This window comes from Clupea harengus, chromosome 10 (assembly GCF_900700415.2).
Source record: "Clupea harengus chromosome 10, Ch_v2.0.2, whole genome shotgun sequence".
NCBI classification, from domain to species: domain Eukaryota; kingdom Metazoa; phylum Chordata; class Actinopteri; order Clupeiformes; family Clupeidae; genus Clupea; species Clupea harengus.
The window spans coordinates 6,177,396-6,200,039 of record NC_045161.1 but is presented as its reverse complement, the minus strand read 5'-3'; the positions used below and the strand labels follow the sequence as shown (position 1 = coordinate 6,200,039).

The following is a 22,644-nucleotide window of genomic DNA, read 5'->3' as shown; positions in this document are numbered from 1 at the left end:
TGAACTACAACTGGGTGAGGGAAGGTAGCCTGGGACTGGAGGGAGGGCTGTGTGTGCGTTTTTTGGACATATCGTGGATCTCCTGCCTCAGTCGCTGGATCTCAAACTTCTGGAGCTGAATGATTCTCTCTGTTTCATCGTGAAGGTTCAGACGCTGGACTTCGTCACAGGGATTGCACCTGGGTGTTAGGGTACCTGGTGTGAAGGAAATCAACATTTCAAAGGCTGTCTCAGGTGAACATTAATCATTCAGTAACATTAATATCTATCACAACCTAAGACCTATCACATAGGCGTTGACCATTTCTTTCAAGCAAACAGGAACATTTATTCTATGACTTTTAATACTTCAGAAAGGGAAACATGCATGACAGCCTGGCTTTAACTGTTCAAATGTAAGTTGGCTTGATAACCATGTAAACAGCTTGTTATACAGTTGTTATGGATGATGCTGCTTAAAATGAAACCTTCAAAAATGTCTCCCACAACATTTGAGAGAGCACTACTAGTTCAATGGAAAGCACTACTGATCCAGTGCTACTAGCCAGTGGAATGAAACATGTCTTTGACAAGACACAGAAAACTACCACACCACCCCCTGGGCAATCTTTGTACCGCGTTGCAAATTCAATAAACCCGTCCAAACAACTGCCGAGGTGGGAATGCACAAGCCCAGAGCATTCTTTACCGCAACCTTTAGACGGACCCATCGTTCGATCGTCTGCCTCTCACCTTTGGCCTCTGAGGCTTGCTTTTTCTGGCCCTTCTTGTTCAGCCCCAGCTGGGCCTCGTATTTGTAGACCTGTGACCGCGTCAGCGTCAGCTCTTGTCTCAGGTTGCTAATTTCAGTGATTAGGGTCACGTTGTCCTGGGTGTCCAGCAAGCCACAGACGAAGCCCCCAAGAGAAATCAATGGTAAACAGTCTGCAGATGTCTCGATAAGGTATAGTGTGTTTTTCTGCCCATAAAAGGTTGGGTTTTGTTGCTGTGTTGTTGTTTCATTATTTCACATTACACATAGTAATGGAACACAGAGAACAGTGTTATTACATTCTTGTGTAAATGTGAGGCAATGTATTTAAAACAAACAAAACACAAACAGCTAATCACTAAGTTTCTTTAATGTACAATGATATGTAGCTTTCCACATTTATTATTTTGAGATTCATAGTTATGTTCATTGGTGATAAATAATATATGTTATACACATAGATGTAGTATGGATTTTGGACATGGCCATTGTTGTTGCAGATTTTACGACACACGACACACATAGTTCAGACCAATGCCTTTAACATGCTTTGTACAGTCATTGGTTCACACAGTTATATCACAGGCAATCATATCTCATGGATCCCTACTTATCATCATACCTGCATGATTTTAACATTTGCTTTGTTATGCTCCATGTTGGCTAAGGCTAGTTTCTTCTTCATTGTGGTCAGGCTTCTCTCTAGATGTTCCTGGTGTCGGGCATACTCCTTCTGAATGGCAGTGTCAGCTCCCTCTATTTCCACCTGCATGTGGAAATGCATACAAGTACACCAATATGCACAGAGAGAGGGAGAGAGAGAGAGAGAGAGAGAGAGAGAGAGAGAGAGAGAGAGAGAAAGACTTACAAAGATTTACAAACAGCCCTAATATGCTATCTATTGTATCTCTAGTACAGCAGTCACTTCTACTGATGTGATTTTCTGTGTTTTTTGTTCTCCTTCATTTTTCCATTTTGCAATTCATTCTATTTCTAACACATTGTGACTTTGTGCCTCCAGCTGTATCTCACCACATCAGATTTATGTATGTAGCAGTTGTGTAAGTCCTTGATGGCGAGCTTTAATCTCAGAGGCTCCTGGATGAAAGCCACACAGTTATGGAGGTCTGCCTTAAACCTCTTAATCGAAGCCTGGCCATCCCACACCTGAGGATAAAGAGGGAGAGGGAGAAAAATGGGATTGGATGGGTGAAACAGAGTGTGTTAGGAGGGAAAAAACATGCGAAAAACGAGGCTGGAACAGAAATGTTAAGCAGGTTCAGGAAGAAGAGACAGAGAATCGAATGATGACGGTAGAGTTAGGCTGGGCTACAGAAATAACTGAGGATGTTAATCCTGAATGTTCAATTATGTGGCTGAACTAACCATGTTATAAACACCACATGTGCATAAGGTGACATTAGTTGCACAAGGCATAAGTGCTTATTGCATCTGACCTATCATGTGGAGGGCCGGGTCATGTCAAATGTGTTACTGAGAGTGTGAGCACCATCAAAACTAAAATATGTAAACAATTAATCCACTTGAATTTCAAGTAAAAAACATGAAAGGATGGACAAAATGAAAGTTTAATGGGACATAAAACAATCAAGTCCAAAAAAATCAATACCGTACGATTGTAATTTCCTTTGATTACCATTAGTGCTATTAACCTCTCTCCATAGTCTTTCACTTTTTTCTCACTCACTCTCTCCTTCCCTTACAAACAGATACATACACATACACACAAATGCTCTTCCCTATTTCTAGACACACACACACACATCCATACACACACACACAGCAGGGACGTGCGGTCATAGGAGGAAGAGCCTCACCTGTCATCTAGAAAAGTAAAAAAAAAAAAAAGATTATAAAATAAAATAAATATTCATGTTTCTCTACTAATCTGTGGTATAGGTGTAATTTCTGCATGATTCCAATCATTTCGAGCATTTTTATAATCAAAATCGCTGAATTCGCTGAATTTGCGCATGTCCTATTCAAATAGACGAGAGAAAACAAGGGACGTGCGGTCAGGTGAGGCACCATGTATTGTCTATGGGAGACAGTGAGGCAGTGCCTCACCTAGGATTGCGCAATCGCTCCAAACTGGGTTTTGCGCATGCGTGCGCATGCGTAGAACCTTTGAGCTGAGCTCAAAACGCATTGAAAAATCATGCAGGTGAGGCACACAGTACCTCTGCTTCAATGAAGGGGGCGTGCGAGAGCGCACCTGTCGGGGTTATGCTGGGGAACGTTGCTCTTCTTCTACACTTCTACTTGACGGTCGAAAATCGAAGATGTTGTCGGTAGGGAAAACGTATGGCTAAGGAATGTGTATTAAAACCGGATGTCGTCACTTTAATCCGGTCTCTGGTTGGATAAAACTTTTCAACAGAAATGGACAAGGACCTTTGATTTATTCTTTAGGAACCATGCCGATGCCTGACTTTTAATGTTGTGTGACGTTGTTGAAGTTCAAGTTCAACATTAATAGCGATTGAATTACCCTTGTGCCGTGTAATCGCTAGCGGTAAATAAACGTTAATAACTTGAATGACTGATTAAGGATATATGTTACACATCACAAACACACGTAATCGATGGGTTTTGGTGGAAATGAGGTAATTGGTTAGCTTAAATTGCAGTATCTTAGGCGAGCTAATTGACCTGGCTAGCTATAGCGGAATTAACAGTGCTAGCTTTGTGTTTGGTCATATAGCTTCGTAAAAGTTCGGTTAACAAGTCACTTGTGTGTTTAGTTGTATGACTTCGTAAAAGTTCGGTTAACAAGTCAATTGAGCATTAAGCCACCTGACTATAATGGGTCTTTTCATATTAGCATGCTGACGTTATACTTATTAGCAGCGAGGCTAGCTAGCTACTATGTGTTCCAATGGATTGTTGGTCTAAGCGTTAGCATCAGTTAAGTCCTGCAATACTCTGCAACATTCGTGTACCACATGAACAACTAACCGAGTCAATGTAGACATAGGTTAACATGTCACTTGTGTGTTTAGTTGTATGACTTCGTAAAAGTTCGGTTAACAAGTCAATTGAGCATTAAGCCACCTGACTATAATGGGTCTATTCATATCAGCATGCTAACGTTAGACTTATTAGCAGCGAGGCTAGCTAGCTACTATGTGTTCCAATGGATTGTTGGTCTAAGCGTTAGCTTCAGTTAAGACCTACGTGTACCACATGAACAACTAACCGAGTCAATGTAGACATATAAAAAGTTGTTTAGATAGCTTTATTCACATAAGCCGTATAACTTCACAAAAAGAATAATAATTTAAAGAAAACCGATCGTTTGCATGTCAGGCGATCAACACAACTTCTCAACTAAAAAGTAAAGGTCCTTGTCCATTTCTGTTGAAAAGTTTTATCCAACCAGAGACCGGATTAAAGTGACGACATCCGGTTTTAATACACATTCCTTAGCCATACGTTTTCCCTACCGACAGATGTTATTGCTAAGCTGAAGCAGTTCTCAAAACTGGACTTTCAGTCTAAACGTGAAATGATCAATGATGGGAGACCAATGCTGGATCTCAAAGGTTTGCTTCAAATGACGGGACAGAAGATAATTCGCTCTTTCCCTGTCATCTCTTCTCAACGTGTGACAATGTCTGGACTGTAAATGAGACCGAAGAAGTTTGCCTTTCAGCGGAAGGTCCACTATGCAAAATGACCATCACAATTTGTAAACTTTTAGTAAGGTAGATGCAGTGAATGTCGACAACTTCGACATGTAACGTGTATTTTCTATGATTAGTATGTATTGTGTTGGTTGTAAAGCAGTTTTGTCAGAAAGTTGATTGTATTTTTCACTTGACTACGAGGTTCATTATATATACACAGTGTGATTAGCTATAGTTCGTTGGGAACTTCCCATTCCTCACGTTCCGTTAGCTAGCGTTGGCTAGCTAACCGTGCTGCCATACTGAACCTGATGTATTTTATCATTTTATTTTACTTGTGCAGATGCTGCGTATGCCAACTGTTGTTTGTGTATGATACAGGTATGTTGCTCCAATAGCGAAATATGTGTGTTATATGTGTGTAATATAATATGTGCATGGTTGTTCGAATTGTTTGTGCACTGGTTTACTTTTATTTGATTAATGTGTTGTATAAAATGAGACAGAAGAAGTTTGCCTGTCAGCAATGCTGCCTATGCCAACTGTTGTTTGTGTATGATACAGGAATTAAAGAACAAAGCAATCGCAGTGTTCGTCAGTCCCCTGTTTGACCACCGTCATAACCGTCTCCGGTTGTGAGTTTAGTCGTATGACTGTAAAAGTTTGGTTAACAAGTCAGTTGAGTATTGAGCCGTATAACTTATAACAATAATAATAATAAAAACGATTGTTTAAAAGTCCTGGGCCCCGTTCGTCGTAAGGGCTGAAGCTAAGTTAATCAATTGTCCTTTTAGCCCGTTAACACCGGTTAGTAACTGTAAGGTTGCTAGTTCGAATCCCCTCACCTCCTTCCAGGGTGTAGTTTTACATTTCCTTGTAAGTCGCTTTGAATAAAAGAGTCTGTTAAATGACACAATGTATTAATAACAAATGCAATAAATTGAAGCAGTGAAAATAAATTGTCTGTATTTCTCTCTATTCTTATCATGAGTCCACCTTAATCATTTTCTACAATAATGATATGCTATGGTGTACTAATAACACTCATATAATTATGAGTGCTTTGTTCTCCGCATCACCGACACTACAAAAATGTACCACTCGCAAAAAAGCGCAAGACAGTCAATGTTCGACTGTGGTGTTTGCAATAAATGACTCGAGAAGGTCTTGTAAATGAATTATTCCTTGTCGGCTGAATCGGTAGCGCTCATACAAGAACTCATCATGATGGAATAATGGATCTTGGCAATCGCAAAGAACTCTCTCCCTACGCTAATCTAACTATCTAATATCAGTCCTTGGTCAATGGGATCCCTCCTTTTTCCGGGGGTGTGGCAAGCTTATCCAGCTACACTTAAGTTAGCCTGCGCTGGAGCAGGTTAGTGCTAATTGATATGTTACTATGGTGATTTATCGAAAGTTGCTTCCACAAACCAAAAAGAGGGGCGTTTTTTATCTTAGCCTGAAAATTAGCTCGCTAAACCGCATAGCGAGCTACGACGAATACACCCCTGGTATTAGACAATAACTTGTATGTATACATGTCTATGTTTTAAACAACTAGAGACCGGAATGACGTAATCACGTCCGGTTTCTGTGCCTCACCAGCCACGAACCTCACCGCACGTCACTGACACACACTCACACACACACACACACACACATACAGACACCAATCAGAAAGCCCACCCTCTGCAGCTCCTTGTGCACTTGCTTCTCGCTGGTGCTGAGCTTGAGGTAGAGCTCGCTGATGAGCAGCTCCTGTTTGATGTTTTGTTTTTGGAAAGTGTCCAGCTCCTTCTCCATCTGCAGGGGCACCAAGCACAGCACGGCAAAGCCTATTGATCCGCCTCGTCTCCTTCTCAGTCCCCCATTAGTGCTGACCTAACCCCAGTCATCTGGGCTCCCAGCCTCATTTGTTTTCAAATTAAGGGCGCTAATGTGACACGGCACATGTAGCGCCTTTCTATGAACCCCCATCTTTTCCCAATCAGTGTATGGGACTGGTGCTGCTGAAATAAACCCTCTCAGATGGTGACAGAAGATATCTGCAGGGACGGGGATGTAATAGAATTCGCAAAACTAATCTATGGCCAACTTTTTTTGTTTCTGGACTTGGAAAAACAACCAACATAGCCTGACTTGATATCATTGCTTAATTCAGCTATATTGGGTAAAGCAACATACCAACATTTGTTTTGACCCATTGCTCCGCCTACAGGGCATTGAGAAGCTTTCCATCCACAAGGTCACAGCTTGTTGTAACACCTGTTCTATTTGTTCTGTTACGGTGTGACTCACCTCCTGAATCTGTTCTCGCATCTCTTTTATGTCATTTTCACGTGGCTCGATCTGCTTCCTCAGCTCTTTGATCTTGTAGTCCAGCACGAACTTGAACTTCTCCAGCTCCTGGTTGTTCCTTTTTAGGTCGTACATTCTCCTCTCCTGGTAGACGGAGAGAGTTGCGAATCATTTTTGTATAGGAGGAATTTCACATCAAATAAAAACCATTTCACGGTTACGATAAAGATTAAAAGCCTTACATGCAGTGGTTTTCACACAAGTATAAATGTAATGGGTAATCCTCTCTATTCTTTTGGCTTTTTTAATTAGCGCCATTTAATTGAGTGACTTCCATGTTGTGCATTATTACATCTTCATGCCATTTATGACATGAAATCCTATTAACACACTCCAAAGTAGTTCAACAACACGGAGAACCAATAACAGAGACTTAAAGCCACATTAAATTCACTTCTCTGCATGTTCCACAAATACCTCCCGCAAAAGTAAAGAGACTCTGGAAGAAAAACACACACAAAGCAAAGCCGGAGTCCCATTAATATTCATTACGCTGCAGATCTGTGTTTGAACTCGCTTCTCACTTTTAATCCAAAACATTTTGTATCATTTATCTTAAATCCAATTTAGGCCGAGGAAGCCATGGAGCGCAGGACCTAATCTGCCTCATAGACGGCATCTGTGACATTTAAAAGACTCAGCCGAGTTATCAATTAAGCTCCCTCCATCTCACTGGGAGAGCAGGAGGACAACATGGAGGATTCTATCACCTGTTACTGATTTAGGCTCTTAATGATAAAATATGCTCTGTCAAACTCTAGATGAAATGCCAAACTGCCTCACTGATCCATGCTGTTACAACAGCGGACTTTCTGTTTACAGGGGTGTGCACGGAAATAATGAATGAAAAAATGAATGTTAAAAGCACATAGCATGAGTGTGTGTGTGTGTGTGTGTGTGTGTGTGTGTGTGTGTGTGAAAGAGATTGTGTGTTTTGTTTTTTTGCATGGAGAAACAAGCTACCTCTGTTCTCTGTAATTATTTATTCCCTTCCCCATCTGTGTATTCCTGGACAGTATATCACACTAGGAAACACACACATACAGTATACTTCCTCGTGTGTGTGTGTGTGAGAGAGAGATATCTTGTATGTATGTATAAGACACCTTGCCTGAACTTTTCTTTCTGTTTTTTTTTGGCTTCTTATTTTTCTGTTTGTGTGTGTATCTATGTGCCCAATTTAGTTGTTGAGCTGGTGTATATGTGTGTGTGTGAGATATGAAACATTTGTCTGAACCAGTGCCCACATGCTGTTGGGGTCTGATTATTCCTTGCTTCCAGAGCTTCCAGAGTTACAACGCCTTGCTTCCAGTCAGAACCAAACTGCACTGACATCAGTTCAAGGCTTGTGGGCAAACATTTTGTTTGGTAAACAGAAGTTCTGTAAATAATCCTACATTGATCTTTGCTTTCTTCATAACTGAAGTGAAAATAATAAGGGGTAATAAATAAACTAAACAATGATTGACTGATCTGAAGTTTGGGATGGTAAGCTTAAGCCATGGATAACCAGCTGAAATCCTGACAACAACCTGAAATGATGCTCAGAGCATCCAATATTGATCATGCCCCCTTCTCCCCTACACAGACACAAACATGCACACACACACACGCAACTTTGGAAACAAACAAACAATATAAAAAAACACACACACACACACACACACAGCAACGGAAAACACACACACCTTGTCTTGGACAGTCTCATCTTTCTCCTCGATCTCCTTCTTGAGGGACAGAATGTCATTCTCCAGGGACTTCATCTTGATCTGCAGCTTGTTCTGCTCCCCCTTCATCCGTTCGATCACCATGTTCCTCTCATCGATCTCCTTCTGAATGCTGCTGAACTACACCAGGCAACAGAGGAGAAGCAGGCCGATGAGGAACGGGAGACAAATCACTAACACTGTGCCTGACACTGGGATATATACGGATGGGGAAGAGGAGACCTCCTTTGTACTTGACACATAAAAAGAGACTGTACCCTGTGTACTGTACTGACTATACCCAGACTTTGGGTCTTCTCACAGCAACACAATAACATCACTACCAATATCCTCCTTTGGAACTGGTATATGTCTTGCATTTTCATGGGCAGTGCTTTAAAAAGGCACACAAGTGTTCAACATCCGATTGTTGTGTGTAATGTTTTGCAATGTTTTGCAATGTTTTGCAATTGTTTCATGAAGCTGAGCATGAAGTTAAATGCTGAGAATGAGCTCATAGTGTTGCACATTTGGTGTGAGCTTTTGCTTTTCGAGTGCCAGGTTTCAAAAATCGTGTGTGTAAGCAGTGTGTAAGCAGTTTTATTTTTAATTATTATTCACCACTGGCAGCTTACGTGTCTTCCTGTAACTGTTACAGTAAAAAAAATAACCTGGCCGGCTTACTTCACAGTGCTTGTGCTTGTCCAACAGATATTTGCCTGGTGAAAACGCACGCCAGCCTGTGCATTCCGAGTCAACATCATCCTGTACTATTACCGGGGGGTTTATTCCACATTACTGACTGTGGCTGATGGTGTGCTGAGGGGGTTTATTCCACATTACTGACTGTGGCTGATGGTGCGCTGAGCAGAAATGTGGACAGATGGACACGCGCGCTCTCAGCGAGAGGGCCGTATGCCACTGCGATTGGTCATAATTATAACCTACCTCTGTGGCGGAGGGAGAAGAGGAAGGGAGGAGGAGGAAGAGGGGATGGCGGAGGGGGAGTGGGGAGGTGGGGGTGGTGCCGGAGTAAGGAAGCAGTGTTGGCTGAGCAGGAGTCAGTTGTGTAAATTGGTGTTGGTGCCTAAACGGTGTTTCACTCCATGCATGTACTGTAACAAAGGCTCTGGCAGTGAGCTGCACAGACTGTGTCACCTGTGACAGGATGCTGACTCATTCAGCCGAGGACTATAAAGCTGTAGTACGTATCAAGACCAAACCCAGTTTTGAATGTCATAATATAATAACCTTAAGAGGACTCATATTTCCATGGTGTAAACCTGTGGCTCAAAAATCAAAATTGTAGAACTCAAATTTCTGGTACTTTCCAATATCAAGTGGTGCATATAGCGGTATGAGCTGCCACAGACTAGCCCTGGGCATGTACAACCCCAAAGCCACCTAAGCCTATGAAACAGTAACAGTCAACCCTTAACACATGAGGTGTGTGATCTTCATTGTGGCTCACGGGGCTTAATTGTGTTCTGTTCTATCCTTGTACCTTTTTCTTCATGGTGCCCGTCTCTCCCTTCATCTTGAGGTTGGTCTCCCTCTCCGCGGTGAGCAAGCGCCCGTGGCGAAGGCGCATGTCCTGGATCTCGCAGTCGCTGTCCTCCTCCATCTGCTTCTTTGACTCCTCAAACTCCCTCTGCTGCGTGCGGGACTCCTCCTGGCACTGCATGGGGTAGATGAAGGACAGGAGAGAGGGACAGAGAAAGGTGTCAGAGGAAAAGGGAGACTGTGTGTGCATGTGTGTGAGCGTGTGTGTGTGTGTGTGTGAGCGTGTGTGTGTGTGTGTGAAATGTCTATAAAAACACTTTCAAACATAATCCCTGGGGAGCGAGTAATCAAGGCGGTATGCAAATATTGAGACAATAAGAGGGTGAATAAGGGTGAGAGTGTGAGATTTGTTTTTGTTATACACAAGAAATTATTTTAAATTCTTTGCGCTATTGGTTGGGGACTTCCCACAGCGGCGGCCAATCCTCTCACTGTCACATGCAAGTACTCATGGCCAGCAACTTAACCAATGTAACAACTGCCCAACCATAGACGCACATCTACAACAACAACGCACCACCGGCTGGAGACGGCTGCAACACGCATCACGTGTTATACCCGAGATCCGTAAAGGCACTCCTTCACAGTAGAACAGGCGCCGTCTGTGGCCCAGAAGTGCTAAACACATCAACATGGCTGCTCAACCATAAAACCCGAGCAGCAGGATACAACATCAACAAAGCTGCCTTCGTGTGCATTTCATTGGTGTTTTCAAGCAGGCACCTTCCTTCATCAGTGTTTTGTTGAATTAGGCCCACAACACCTCCAGAAGGCTCCAATAGTGGTGTTTGGCTTTCCATAGGCCACCCCCCTCCATACTTATAATGGGTCAGAATACATGCCACTACCAGAGACAACAACAGATACACAAATACATGTCAAGATAAATCTCTACAAGATTCAGGAGAGAGAGAATCTGTAGGAGAGAGAGTGAGAGAGAGAGAGAGAGAGAGAGAGAGAGAGAGAAAAAGCCACCAAGAACTAAACACCTCTCCTCTCATTCTTCCCCCTAACTCTGCAACTCACGCTGCCCCTCTTTCTCCTGTCAGTGCTACGTCAGCACGAGGAGCCGCGCCATCACCACTATGACCTCATAACATTGCTTCTAGAGGGAAATAATAAGGTGATTATGCGGCGACTCTCCCGCTGCTCGCTGCCAGCCACAGATTGATGGCGCTTGAAGTGGCGTTTCTTGTACGAGTCGGCGGATGGCCCCGCCGGAACGTACCGCTCACATCCGTTCATTTGTCTTCTCATTTGCAATCAGTGTCACAGTGGGAGGAGTGTGGCGCGTCTGTGTGTGTGGGGTAGGGGGTGTGGGGGGGGTGGTGTGTGGAGTGTGAACAGAAAACACACAGGCACACGGGAAAGGGACACAGGCCCACGCAACAATATGTGCGCACACTGGACACATTCATGGGCAGGTAAGTGAGCACACGTATTCAGCTCATTTGCCATTTTCTGAGGTATGTTTTTATGGGCAAGTAGTTTTGGTATCATCTTCAATTCATTTTGATGGCATATGGTCATGTCAAGGACAAATAAACACACCTGTCATTCATGCTAGCCACCCAGGCTAAGCGCTAGGTAGTTTTTCGGGTCAGACCACCCAATGAAAATGAAAGAAAAGCTTTCACAGCATGACATTGTCAACTATATCACCAGAAGACACCAGTTAAGTATGCTAGCAAGCTTTTATCAGTGCCAGCTGTGCTGTTGTTGTTTGCAAGGTTTTTGCATGCCTAATGCTAAATGGAGTTAGCTCGCTAGTCTTAGACCAAAACCCCTTACTGCTGCTTTAACACAGACAAGCAGCCAGGTATGAATACATAATCAAAGAAATGTAGGCTGCTTGGCACAAATACTTTCTCAAACACACTGAGGTATCCAATCTCAAATCAAACTCTGTTATCTATTCAGAGGAATTTGCATTTTCGTCTGTATTACAAATCATGACTGAATAGCGGAACATACACTGTGGGTTGTCTCATCACAACATAATAATGTTGACAGCCCTAATAGAGAATCCATAATATGGCAACATCATCATTCAGGTGTGAATAATGCACAGGATATCCATAAAATGAATATATAGACAGTTTAGCATAGTAGGGCTAAGCTAATTTGTTAAACAGTTTAATGCCACTGTAAAACTACTCGTTGAAACATCGGCATATCAACTGAGGGGCTTAACATGCGCCACTGATAATGCAGTTTTGAAGTCTAGAGAGCAAGAAATCCACACAGTTATAGCACGAAAGACATCAGGTTTCGAAAATGATTGTCTTGGCTTGTTTTTGCACCCAGGCAGCCAGCCAGCAGATTTTGCTCTACCTTCTGCTTCCATTATTGCTTAAACTGATCCATCCTGACAGTCGCCATAAAGGTCTGGAACAGAACATTTACAGGAAAGGAAATTGCACTACTTCATTTTACTACACTCCTACTTCCCCCCCCCCCCAATCTTAGATGCCTCCACCTGATCAAGCAGCAGCTGCATCTCCTGTATCTGTCCCTCATAGTGGAGCTTGAGGTTCTGCAGGGCCACGGCCTTCACAGTCTCCATGCTCTGCAGCTGGAGCTCATAGTTGACCTGCATGTTCTGGGACTTTTCCTGCAGCTCCTGGTACTTCGCGTACTCCAGCAGGAGCCTCTGGCTGCTGGCAGACTCTGAAGAGACCAGAGGGTTTGGGGATCAGGTGGGAGCAAGGAGATGATGCGCCAGTCTGTGTATTCAGGCTCAGGCAGCCTAGACAGTGAACAGGAGCTCAGGCCCAGTGGTGAAATATTACAGGTGTAATCACACTGAATGCACTTATAATCATATTTGTTTAATATCGCCATGGACTAATTACTTTACTTTTGTTAATCAGATATCATAAATGTTAAATGAATCATTCAGAGGGCTCTGTGTGTGTGTGTGTGTGTGTGTGTGTGTGTGTGTGTGTGTGTGTGTGTGTGCCTGTGTGAGAGCCAGACAGAAATGGGGAAAGAGAAAGAAAGAAAAAAGAAAGAAAGGATGAAAGAGAAGAGAGAAAGCTCACCTAATTTGCGCACCTCTTGACTGTGCTCATTCAGAAGCGCAGTCATTACCTCGTGATTTTTTATTTCCACCAACTCCTTATCTGTTTTCAGGATCTACACAACAAGAGAGGAAGGACCCACTTATTGACCGCAAAAAATAACACCAAATGACTTACTTTTATTTCATACCGTCACAATTCCATTCCACATATGCCATTATAATAGTATTATCATGACTGACAGTTTTGCCTTACCACTCAAACAATACAAGACTATACAAGCTCACCTGGATATTAGTTTTCAGAGGCTCCATCTGGTTGTTAAACTTCTCAGTCAGCTCTTTTATCATCTCGTTGAAGTTCAAGTTATTGAGACGCAGCTTGTACTCATTCTCCATCTTCAGTTCCTCCACACGAGTCCCAAGGTCCAGCACGATCTGGTTCTGCAGAGGTATTAAATGATCACGAGCACGATGATGAATGACGGCGGTGATTCTTGTTGATGAGTTCATATTCAGAGTGTAATTTTCTAGATTTTTTTGCCTCCACCACTTACCTCCAGCTAGAACAACTGCATCCTATTTCCAGTAAATAAGACTCTAATTCCAATTCCACATCTATACTTATAAAGGGACTCCAACACACTCACTTTGGAAAGTCATGAAAGTCAGACTCATATCGCATTGTACTGGGAAAAAGTTATGAGGGCGGAGTGTGTTAGACAGTCACCCAGGAGACCCAGTAAGAGCACAGATGAAATAACACACCACTCCTCTAGACTTCAATTCTTTCTTTCTTGTCTTTGATACCATTCTTACCTTCTCCTCCAGCTCAGACTTGGTGATGAGAATCTCCTCGGCGTAGCAGATCTGACTCTTCAGGCCTCGGCCCTCCTTATCAATCAGCTTCCAGATGATCAGACTGCCATCCTCTGACACTGTCAGCAGGTACTGGTCATCAAACGTTATCACCATCTGAGCAGACCACGATGAACAGAAGAAAAAATGACAATCTGTGCGATACCATAACAAGCAGCTTGTGACAAGCAGCTTCCCTTGAGGCAACTACTTTTATTGCTACTTTTAGTGCAAGCAATGCCATGTTCTTTAGCAGCAGATCATTTCCAGTTTTACTTGGATTACATATCTTTTTTTTCAGTAATAAGGACACACATTTTGGGACTGATATAGTTTATCTCAAACATGTGATAAAATAACCACAATAAGCCACAATCAGATATTTATGTAAAAAAGTCTTAAAATCATGTATAAGTATATTTAATTTTTTTTATATATAAGGTGCCAATTATAAGCACAATTCCATGCCTGAATGGATATATCCATCAGAACAGAACTGTGTAATCCAATTAGACATATTATGTTTCTTACATGCTAATGTTTTTTATTGGTCACAAACCTTGGTGACAGCAGAGGCGTGCGCCTGGTACTCGATCCACTCCCTCTGGAGAGACAGAGGGTACCTGATGGCCCGGACTGTTCCGATGGACGTGCCGGTGAAGAGAGTTCGGCCGGAACGAGACATGACAATGCTGGTGTAAGTCACGTCCTCTGCGCTCACCTCCCGCAAGATCTGTCAGGGCGCACAGCAATGCCAGGATGTGATGTGCACGACCCTTTGTTTACGTATCCCCATCTGTCAACCACTGCATAGGTTTTTTTCAACACTTTATGCAGGCGGTATATTGATGGCAGTATTACAAAGACTTCCGTACCACAACAGCAGCTCAAACACCTGGAGGGCAATTGTCTTACAAAATCTACCTGGTAGTGCATTAAAAAAAAAAACACTCTCATAAGTCATATTATGTGAAGAGCCTCTGGAGACTATATGAATCACATAACATATAACATATATTCTAACACAAGCCTTTGTCAAACTGTTTCACAGATTTTATATTCCATGAATGCCAATACAGAGACAATTCGGAGGGTTCCGTCAAGCCCGGTCAGCCAAACATGTCCTTGGAGACCGCAGGCGGTATTACTTTTCAAGAACTGTCAGATTGACAAGACCCAGTACTGATAGCTGCATGAACATTTTATGGGCTGTCTGAATGGACTGAGGGTGATGGATATATATGTGCCTGAACACACACTGATTTATGAGGTAACTTGCCCCATATTTAGAAATAACATTCTGATATATTTATTTTCTTTACCTTTCTGGTGCACACATATATATACTATTATATAATATATTATGTATATACAGAAATATTTTGTTTGCTACTTTTTACCATGCTATGACTCCAGTCTCTTGTAATTATTTTCCATTTTGTGTAAAGCAAAGAATAAGGAGCAAGACAGAGCATACTTATGACGGGTGTCTCTCACCAGGCAGTCCTGGATCTCTTTGAGGGTAAAGTCAGTTCCCACGGCGAATATGGTCTTGCTGTCGGGCGAGAGGCTGAGCCCCGAGTAGCTGCAGGTCTTAAGGACACTCTCGGCCTCGCGCGTACCCGTCAGCGTGTTCCACTCGTAGACGGCGCCTTCCATGCCGCAGGACACCAGGCGGCTGTCATCGCCACTCCAGGCGATGGAGCGTACCTGCGGACACGCACGGGGATGGCAGCAGAGATGGCAGCAGAGATCGTGAGACCTTAATCATCTGTGTCATTTCAGTGTCCTTTATTCCTACAGAAAACTCATATGAGCTGGTGTTCTGGTTGCTGTTTATTTCATCAGTACCAATACAGACATAGACACCATGATCTTGGTATATCTTGTATGTTTACATATATATATATTATTTACCTTAACATTCATAATCTAGAATAGTCTTCATCAAACATAACAAACTGTATCTGTAGTTCTTACTACTTTAAGGGGCTAGAGAAGAGGAAGAAGTCTCCAGATGAATCATCTTTCCATGAACGAAGTGACTATTGGTACGGAATTCCGTGGCGATAAGATTAGCACTATTCTTTTGAAGCGCTCTTTTGACCTTCTCCACCGACAATACTTTTGGTCCAATAATATTCAAACTAGTGGTATGGAATTCCATAGCAGATGTCTGTGATAAAACTCTTCGTCAGCCATCTCTTGTTATAAAATGTTTAAAGGAACATCATGTAGGTATTTTGTATTACCAAAACATTCACAAAGCCCTTATTCTCTCTCTTTTCACCATTATGTTCTTGTAAGATGTAGTTAAAACCAATTGTGCATCCGTTATGGGGTTATACCAGCCGGGGGGGGGGGGGGGGGGGGGGGGGGTCAAGTTTACAGAAGAAATCAATCAAGCAATTTAGTAATCTAATCCAAAAGCACATTATTCGCTGGGCTGTGGAGGCCAAATCAATTGTATTGTCAATGGGTTTTCAATTCCCCAACAAGGGTGTCTAAAGCCAGCAAAGCCCAAAGCTTAAGACAAATCTTTTTCTTTGCAATCATTTCAGGCCTTTCACAGACAAACTTTTTAATGATCTTTTTTTCTTGTTTCAAATCAGGAGATTTCATTCCACATAAACAAATGCGCTGTTGATACAGCTGTCAAATTTCATCTTCAGTTGTTTCCATCTTCAATCAGTCAACAGTTGTTTGAGGTGTGACGAGTATTGATTAAGTTCAATCAAGTGTGCACCTGAAAACCTCCGGGCCGCCAGTCAGCTAGTCAGCTAGTCAGCCCAATTTTAAACTCACTCAGAGCTCACACTGCACATGGTGGGAGCATTTCTGGGTACTTTCTACTTACAACACGACATGCCCACCTGGGTTCCCATCACTGCGTGTGTAGCCAACACTCCCTTGGGTCTTACCTTGCCATTATGACCCTTCAGGTTGAGGATATTCTCGAATGACGTGCTGGAGTAAATGTGGATGACGTTGCCATTGACAGCAGCGAAGAAGTGTCCACCGTTACTAAAAGAACACTGCAGAAGAAAGAAAAACAGAAAGAGAGAAAGAAAAACAGAAAGTGGTTATTTTATTTATAAATGACATGGGACACTTCCTTACATTTGTGCCACTGACTGGCATTGCCAACCTCTCTACAGGCGCGCACGGTGAACTCCTTGAAGGTCCTGATGTCGTCGATGAGCAGGTTCATGAGGCATAGCTTGCTGGAGAAGCCCACCAGTACGTAAAGGCCCGAGGGGTGCAGGGCAATGCTGTAGGCCTCCTCCTGAAACTCCTTGTAAAGCTCAAGGGCACTTGCATGGAAAAGAGTAAAGGAAAGTTTAAGATGAGGAGAACACCTGAGGAGAATCATCTCTCCCATTAAATACTAAAACGCTCTTCATTTCATTACAATCCATGCTAATATGTGTATTTGCATACATTCCATTTCAAGGTTTTCCTTGAATACAAATGAGAGTCTGTGAAAATTAAGTAAACTACAAAAGGTACAAATGCGTCTTTTTAAACAAGCATGAGTGACAATCTCCGTACTTTGTTTCAAAGCTCCATATGCGCACGGACTGGTCCAGTGAGCAGGTGGCCATGATGGCCTTGCGGATGCAGACAGACAGGCCGGTGATGCATCCAGAGTGGAAGGAGTGAGACAGGTGCTCAAAGTGAGCCTGCTTATCCTGTCAAGGAGACATACCCAGCATGCACTGTCACTTACATATACTGTGGCATCAATGATTTATTAGTTAAAGCACTCTAACTAAAGCTAATTCTGCATATACAGTGTCTAAGATGTATGTGTATACAGTACTGTATATGTCTGATCTGTTAACAGTATTTAATGTTATAAATGCTTCACTAATAGTTTCTCTTAAAAATATGTGGCACATTTCATAGTGTCCTATAGTACATGAACCGAACTGAAACAGAAACCTCTATCCAAATAAGGGGTATCTGAGGCCAGTGGTAGAAATGCTGGCACCATGAAGAATAGGATCTTAAGCCAAAGGGATGCATGGTGGCTGAGAGGGATCAGCCAGAGTCCTGCACTGACCTTGGTCATCTCAGCAGTGGTTATGCTGTAGAGCTGGTTGTAGTCAGTGCTGGTCACCAGTGTCTCCTCCGACGGGCTGAAGGCCAGAGACATCATCTGCTGCTGCTCCGCCCGACCAGGGTCACTCCTGCAGGGGTCCGGGGGAATCTGGAGTGAGGACATACACATGTCAAGTCAAGTCAAGGCACATGTATTTAAATAGCACATGGAGTTGTTCAAAAGTGATTAAACAGATTAAAAGACTAAAAACGTATAAAACATATGGGACATATAAAAGCAGTAAAAGTGAAAGAATAAAATACCAAATAACACAATCACTAAATAAGAACAAGACAAAGAGAGGTATGTTTATATATAGACTGTATATGCACTCTCACATCGACAGAGCAACACACAACAACACAACATGCAAGCCTACAGACAGACAAACACATTACCATGCATACAGCAACCAACCAACCAACCAATAAACAAACATTACCGTGATTTTTCTGGTTTTCCGGTAACCTTCCCTTTCTTCGGTTCTCTCATACAACAACACTGTCCCAGGACCAGCGGTACATGCAAATCCTTTAGAATATGCTGTAATGACTGTAATGCGTGGCATGTCCATCTGGATATCCGTCTCCTTCTTACTTGCAGATCTATGTCAAACACAAGCGTAAAACTCCCTGGAATTTCTCTTCGCACAAATTACCACCATCAAGAAAATTTTACAGAATACTGTGTGCAATATAAAGTGTCCAGAACATCCAATATCTGAGTGACTGTCGCCAGTGGTTCCCTCCAGTGGTTCGCTCCAGTAGTGTAGAATCTCGCCATTCATTTCCTTTCCAACTATTTGCTCAAAATGTGCATATATGGCCCATGTCATGCATTGGGATGCCCAGTGAGGCATAGTCATGGTTCAAATTTTTCAGCTTGTACATTAAACCGCCATGCTTCTTTCATGTTAACTAATCAAAACTGTATTTCCTTAATGTGGCCTGGGAATCTATGACACTAAATATCTGAGGAGATATTTTTTTACAGGTGTCCTGACTGTCAGAGATTTGGCAGTGCAAATGCCACACAGAGCAGTGTAAGGTCACTAACTAAAGTGCGACAGTAGTTCAGGAGGTAGGGAAGTCGTTTAGTAATCAGAAGGTTGCTAGTTCGATTCCCACTGTCGAAGCGTCCTTGAGCAAGACACTGAACCCCTAATTGCTCCTGATGTGCAGTGTGCCATCAGTGTATATGCAAACTTGTAAGTCGCTTTGGATAAAAGCGTCTGCTAAATGTAAATGTAACTAACAATATGTATCGCAGCTTTAGGCGACAAACCTGCTACTCCTGGACATGTTGTCCGCGGTGGCTTTGGGGCCCACACTCATGTCCCAGCGCAGGTCGCCAGACTCAAACACCATCACTCTGCCTCTCTCTGTCCCTGCGATAATGCGCTCCTCTGAGACCCAGGCATGGGACAGGATATTCTGGGTGTCCAGTTTCTGGAAAGAAGTCTGCTTAAGAATACCCTCTGTGAAGCGGAAGACCTTCAGGACCCCATAGCCAGTTGCACAGATCTGAGCATTGTCATAAGGGTTGAAGCTGACCTAAAAAAATAAATTTAAGGACAGTTTGCTGAAAGTTTGCTCCTTCAGTGTATCAAATCGACATAGTTCTGTAAAATGCTTTTTATTAATGCTTCGCTTTTTACAGTCTGGAATAAAACTGTAAAAAGAAATGACTTCTCATATAAATATAAGGGTGTTGAGTTTGAATATATTCTAGACAAATGGGAAAGACGCATTAAGTCACCACTATATACAGTACCTAAAACTAAAACTGCAGACCTACAGTGGAAGGGGTTGTGTCTTTAAAGGCTGACATAAGAAGGCACTGAAAAACTGGGAAGATTTTTCAGCAATCTACCTGGCCATAAAAAGCACTAAGGCAAGAGGGGGATGAAATACCATCTGCAGAAACTAAGATGAGCTAAAAATCAAATGCTAATTCTATAATTGCCTCCATGATCAGGTAGGCCTAACTGACTCCCACCTTAATATTCCAATGTAATATTCCAATGATTGGCTTCACAGCAGAGGGGATTATTACCAGAAAGTGGAAATATGAGAGGCCAAAAATATATATTTGCAATGATATGAAATAAAACCGAACGGTTAAGTTCATAACATAACAACATATACAAATGTACAATTCCAGTACGAATACTCAGGCAGGTGATACCAACATCTTTGGAACATGCGCACAATTATAAAACCGTCATGGGAAAGCAGGACATTGATGCGTCTAGGTGCTACAATGGCGGGTAAATATTGTTATTACGGCTGGGATTCTCTTGATTGTCGGATAATGAAAAGATTTACAAATAGCCTAACTTAAGTACATTAACATACCGGTACCTAAAAAACTGCAAATTAACCCACACGCCATCTAAAGGAACACAGTCCAGGCATTCAGACTATCCAATAAAACAGTTAAAATATTGTAACCTAGCCCGCGCGCTGATGGAGGATGCCTCATGCATAGCCTACAAGAACTCTATAAACACCGCCATTTGGAATGATTGGATGGTGGGCCAGAAGTTTGCGTAAGAAACCAAGTCTTGAGAGAAGAAAACGAACATATACGAACTCCAGACCCAATTCTTTGTTATATGACATTTTTGTGTGGCATCTGTATTTAAAACACGAAGCTTTCCATGCTCAGAGGGACCTTCTCTCAGACATATGTACCTGATAGATGGGGTTCGTATTGGTGGTGGCCTTGACTGTGGCCATGACCTTTTGCCTCTCCCACTTCCAGTAAAAGAGGACCCAGTCCGGGCCACTCGACTGGGCGATGAGGTACTTACAGTCGGGGGAGAAACTCATGGACACAAACTCTGCAATGGTGAGATCGCCGGCCATTAGCACCTTCTTCTTGCGGAACAGTTCATGCTGCAGGTCATAGATCGTGATGATTGGCCGATCCCCGAGCTCTGATACGGCCAGGTAGCGCTTGTTAGGGCTGATGGCCAATGCATACATGCCAAGGCTTTTCTCCAAACCTGCAAAATTAGAGATAATGGGGCGGTTTTGGTGCACTATAATGGGTTTGTTTGGCTCTATGAATTTCCTGTTCGTAGTCTGGTGGCCTGGAGTGTCGTCTGCACAGTAGGCCTGCATGAGCCTGGGTAGCCCGTGTCTCTAAAGCATGCAGAGGCGGTTAAAACCAATACCTTTACTTTCAGTTTGTTTCTTTGAAGAAACTCAATTCACTAAATGTACAATGGTAGTGATTTGTGTTGTCCTTCAATATTGAATGAGTACTTTAAGAGCACTATAAGGTTTGCATTAGATAGCCTATCTCTTCTTCAGTAAATCTATATTCATAATTTTCCCTTTGTCAGTACACAGCTCATTGATAGTGTACCCTTTGTAGGCAACACTTTGTAATAGTTCTGATGTGTATAGCTTCTCAGTGTATTTCAAATAATGTAGGCCTAACATGGTACTGATATTGTTATTGGGAAGCTTAAAGAATGTCTCAATGCAACAGCACTGTAGGATGTATTTTGAATTACCATGTTATTATTATCAATACATGACTACATCGATATACATGAATTGACTATATAATACGGCTATATCATGTGTTTCCTTAAAGCTAAAAGGATGCAAACAACGGTCTATAGCTGATGGGTAGGAGACATTCATCACTCATTATGCATATTTAGATATATTAGCATGGTATATGTGTATGTTACTATAACTATTCCTGTTTTGGATGTCTTAAATGAGAACAGAAAAAAGGGGAATGTAGGCCTAGCAAATTATTAACAAACCTTCAAAGTAGATCAGTCATTACTTTGAAGACATGTTTTAAATGGGTCTACAGTTAAATATAGTAAAGAGCAGAGGAATACATAGCCTAGAGAAAAATGTATATTTCCGAATAGTGGTGAAAGGTTATGCATAGTGTAAAAGATGGAGATGTACAGTGAGGCAGACATGGGTACACAGACAGTGGAGGAAAAACGTGTGCATTCAGCTTCACCTAGGGCCCCCTTGTGTCCAAAGGGTCAGATACAGTACTGGCAACACTCAGTGTTTAGTAACACTGCCAAAGGTGCAAAAACAATAGACCTATGTTTACTGTTAATGACATAGCTCCAAGTTCTTCCCAATGGAATCCAAATTTCTAGAGTACCATAATTACAAAATACTGGTGACCAGATGTTCTGATATTTTCAACAGAAAAAGTAAATTAGTGGTTCATTATTGCGTAGTACCAGTATAAATACCAAACACCATATCAACATCACTGATTAAGACATATATATATATATATGTTCACTAATTTTAAAGATGATGTACCTGGTATGAATTTCTGACATTTTCGATCAATGTTGTAGCGCACACAGTTGTTTCCAGAGGGGAAGAGCACTGTGTGCTCGTCAAGGAAGCAGATGTTGTTGGCCACCCCAGTTCTCAGCCCAATGATGTGATGGCACTGGGCCAACACCGAAGCCATTACTAAACTGTGTCACGTCAAAGCTAGTGACTACTGCCCAGCGGAGAAGAAAACCAGTTTAAAATAGCTGTGATCATAAGTCAGCCTCTTTGTGGATGAACATGCTGGAACAAGAATGTTCATAGAAGCTCTATCTCCATGGAGGGGCATTG

At 42.4% G+C, this 22,644-nt stretch overlaps 1 protein-coding gene across 1 annotated transcript; it reads right to left on the bottom strand.

Annotated features, from left to right (window-relative positions):
• Positions 1–4: 4 nt before the first annotated feature.
• LOC105900921 (cilia- and flagella-associated protein 57) lies at positions 5–22,547 on the bottom strand. The gene is made up of 22 exons (XM_042708960.1): positions 22,336–22,547; positions 20,713–21,026; positions 19,301–19,569; positions 18,459–18,621; positions 17,978–18,124; positions 17,464–17,603; positions 17,060–17,225; positions 16,833–16,946; positions 15,409–15,621; positions 14,471–14,644; positions 13,873–14,028; positions 13,342–13,497; positions 13,076–13,169; positions 12,511–12,701; positions 9,973–10,146; positions 8,451–8,609; positions 6,703–6,846; positions 6,091–6,207; positions 1,784–1,918; positions 1,374–1,517; positions 733–868; positions 5–195 (listed from the first exon to the last, which is right to left on the bottom strand). Exons 1-22 carry the CDS (start codon positions 22,490–22,492, stop codon positions 5–7), a joined length of 3,654 nt encoding a protein of 1,217 aa, XP_042564894.1. The 5' UTR covers positions 22,493–22,547.
• Between the last annotated feature and the right edge of the window lie 97 nt (positions 22,548–22,644).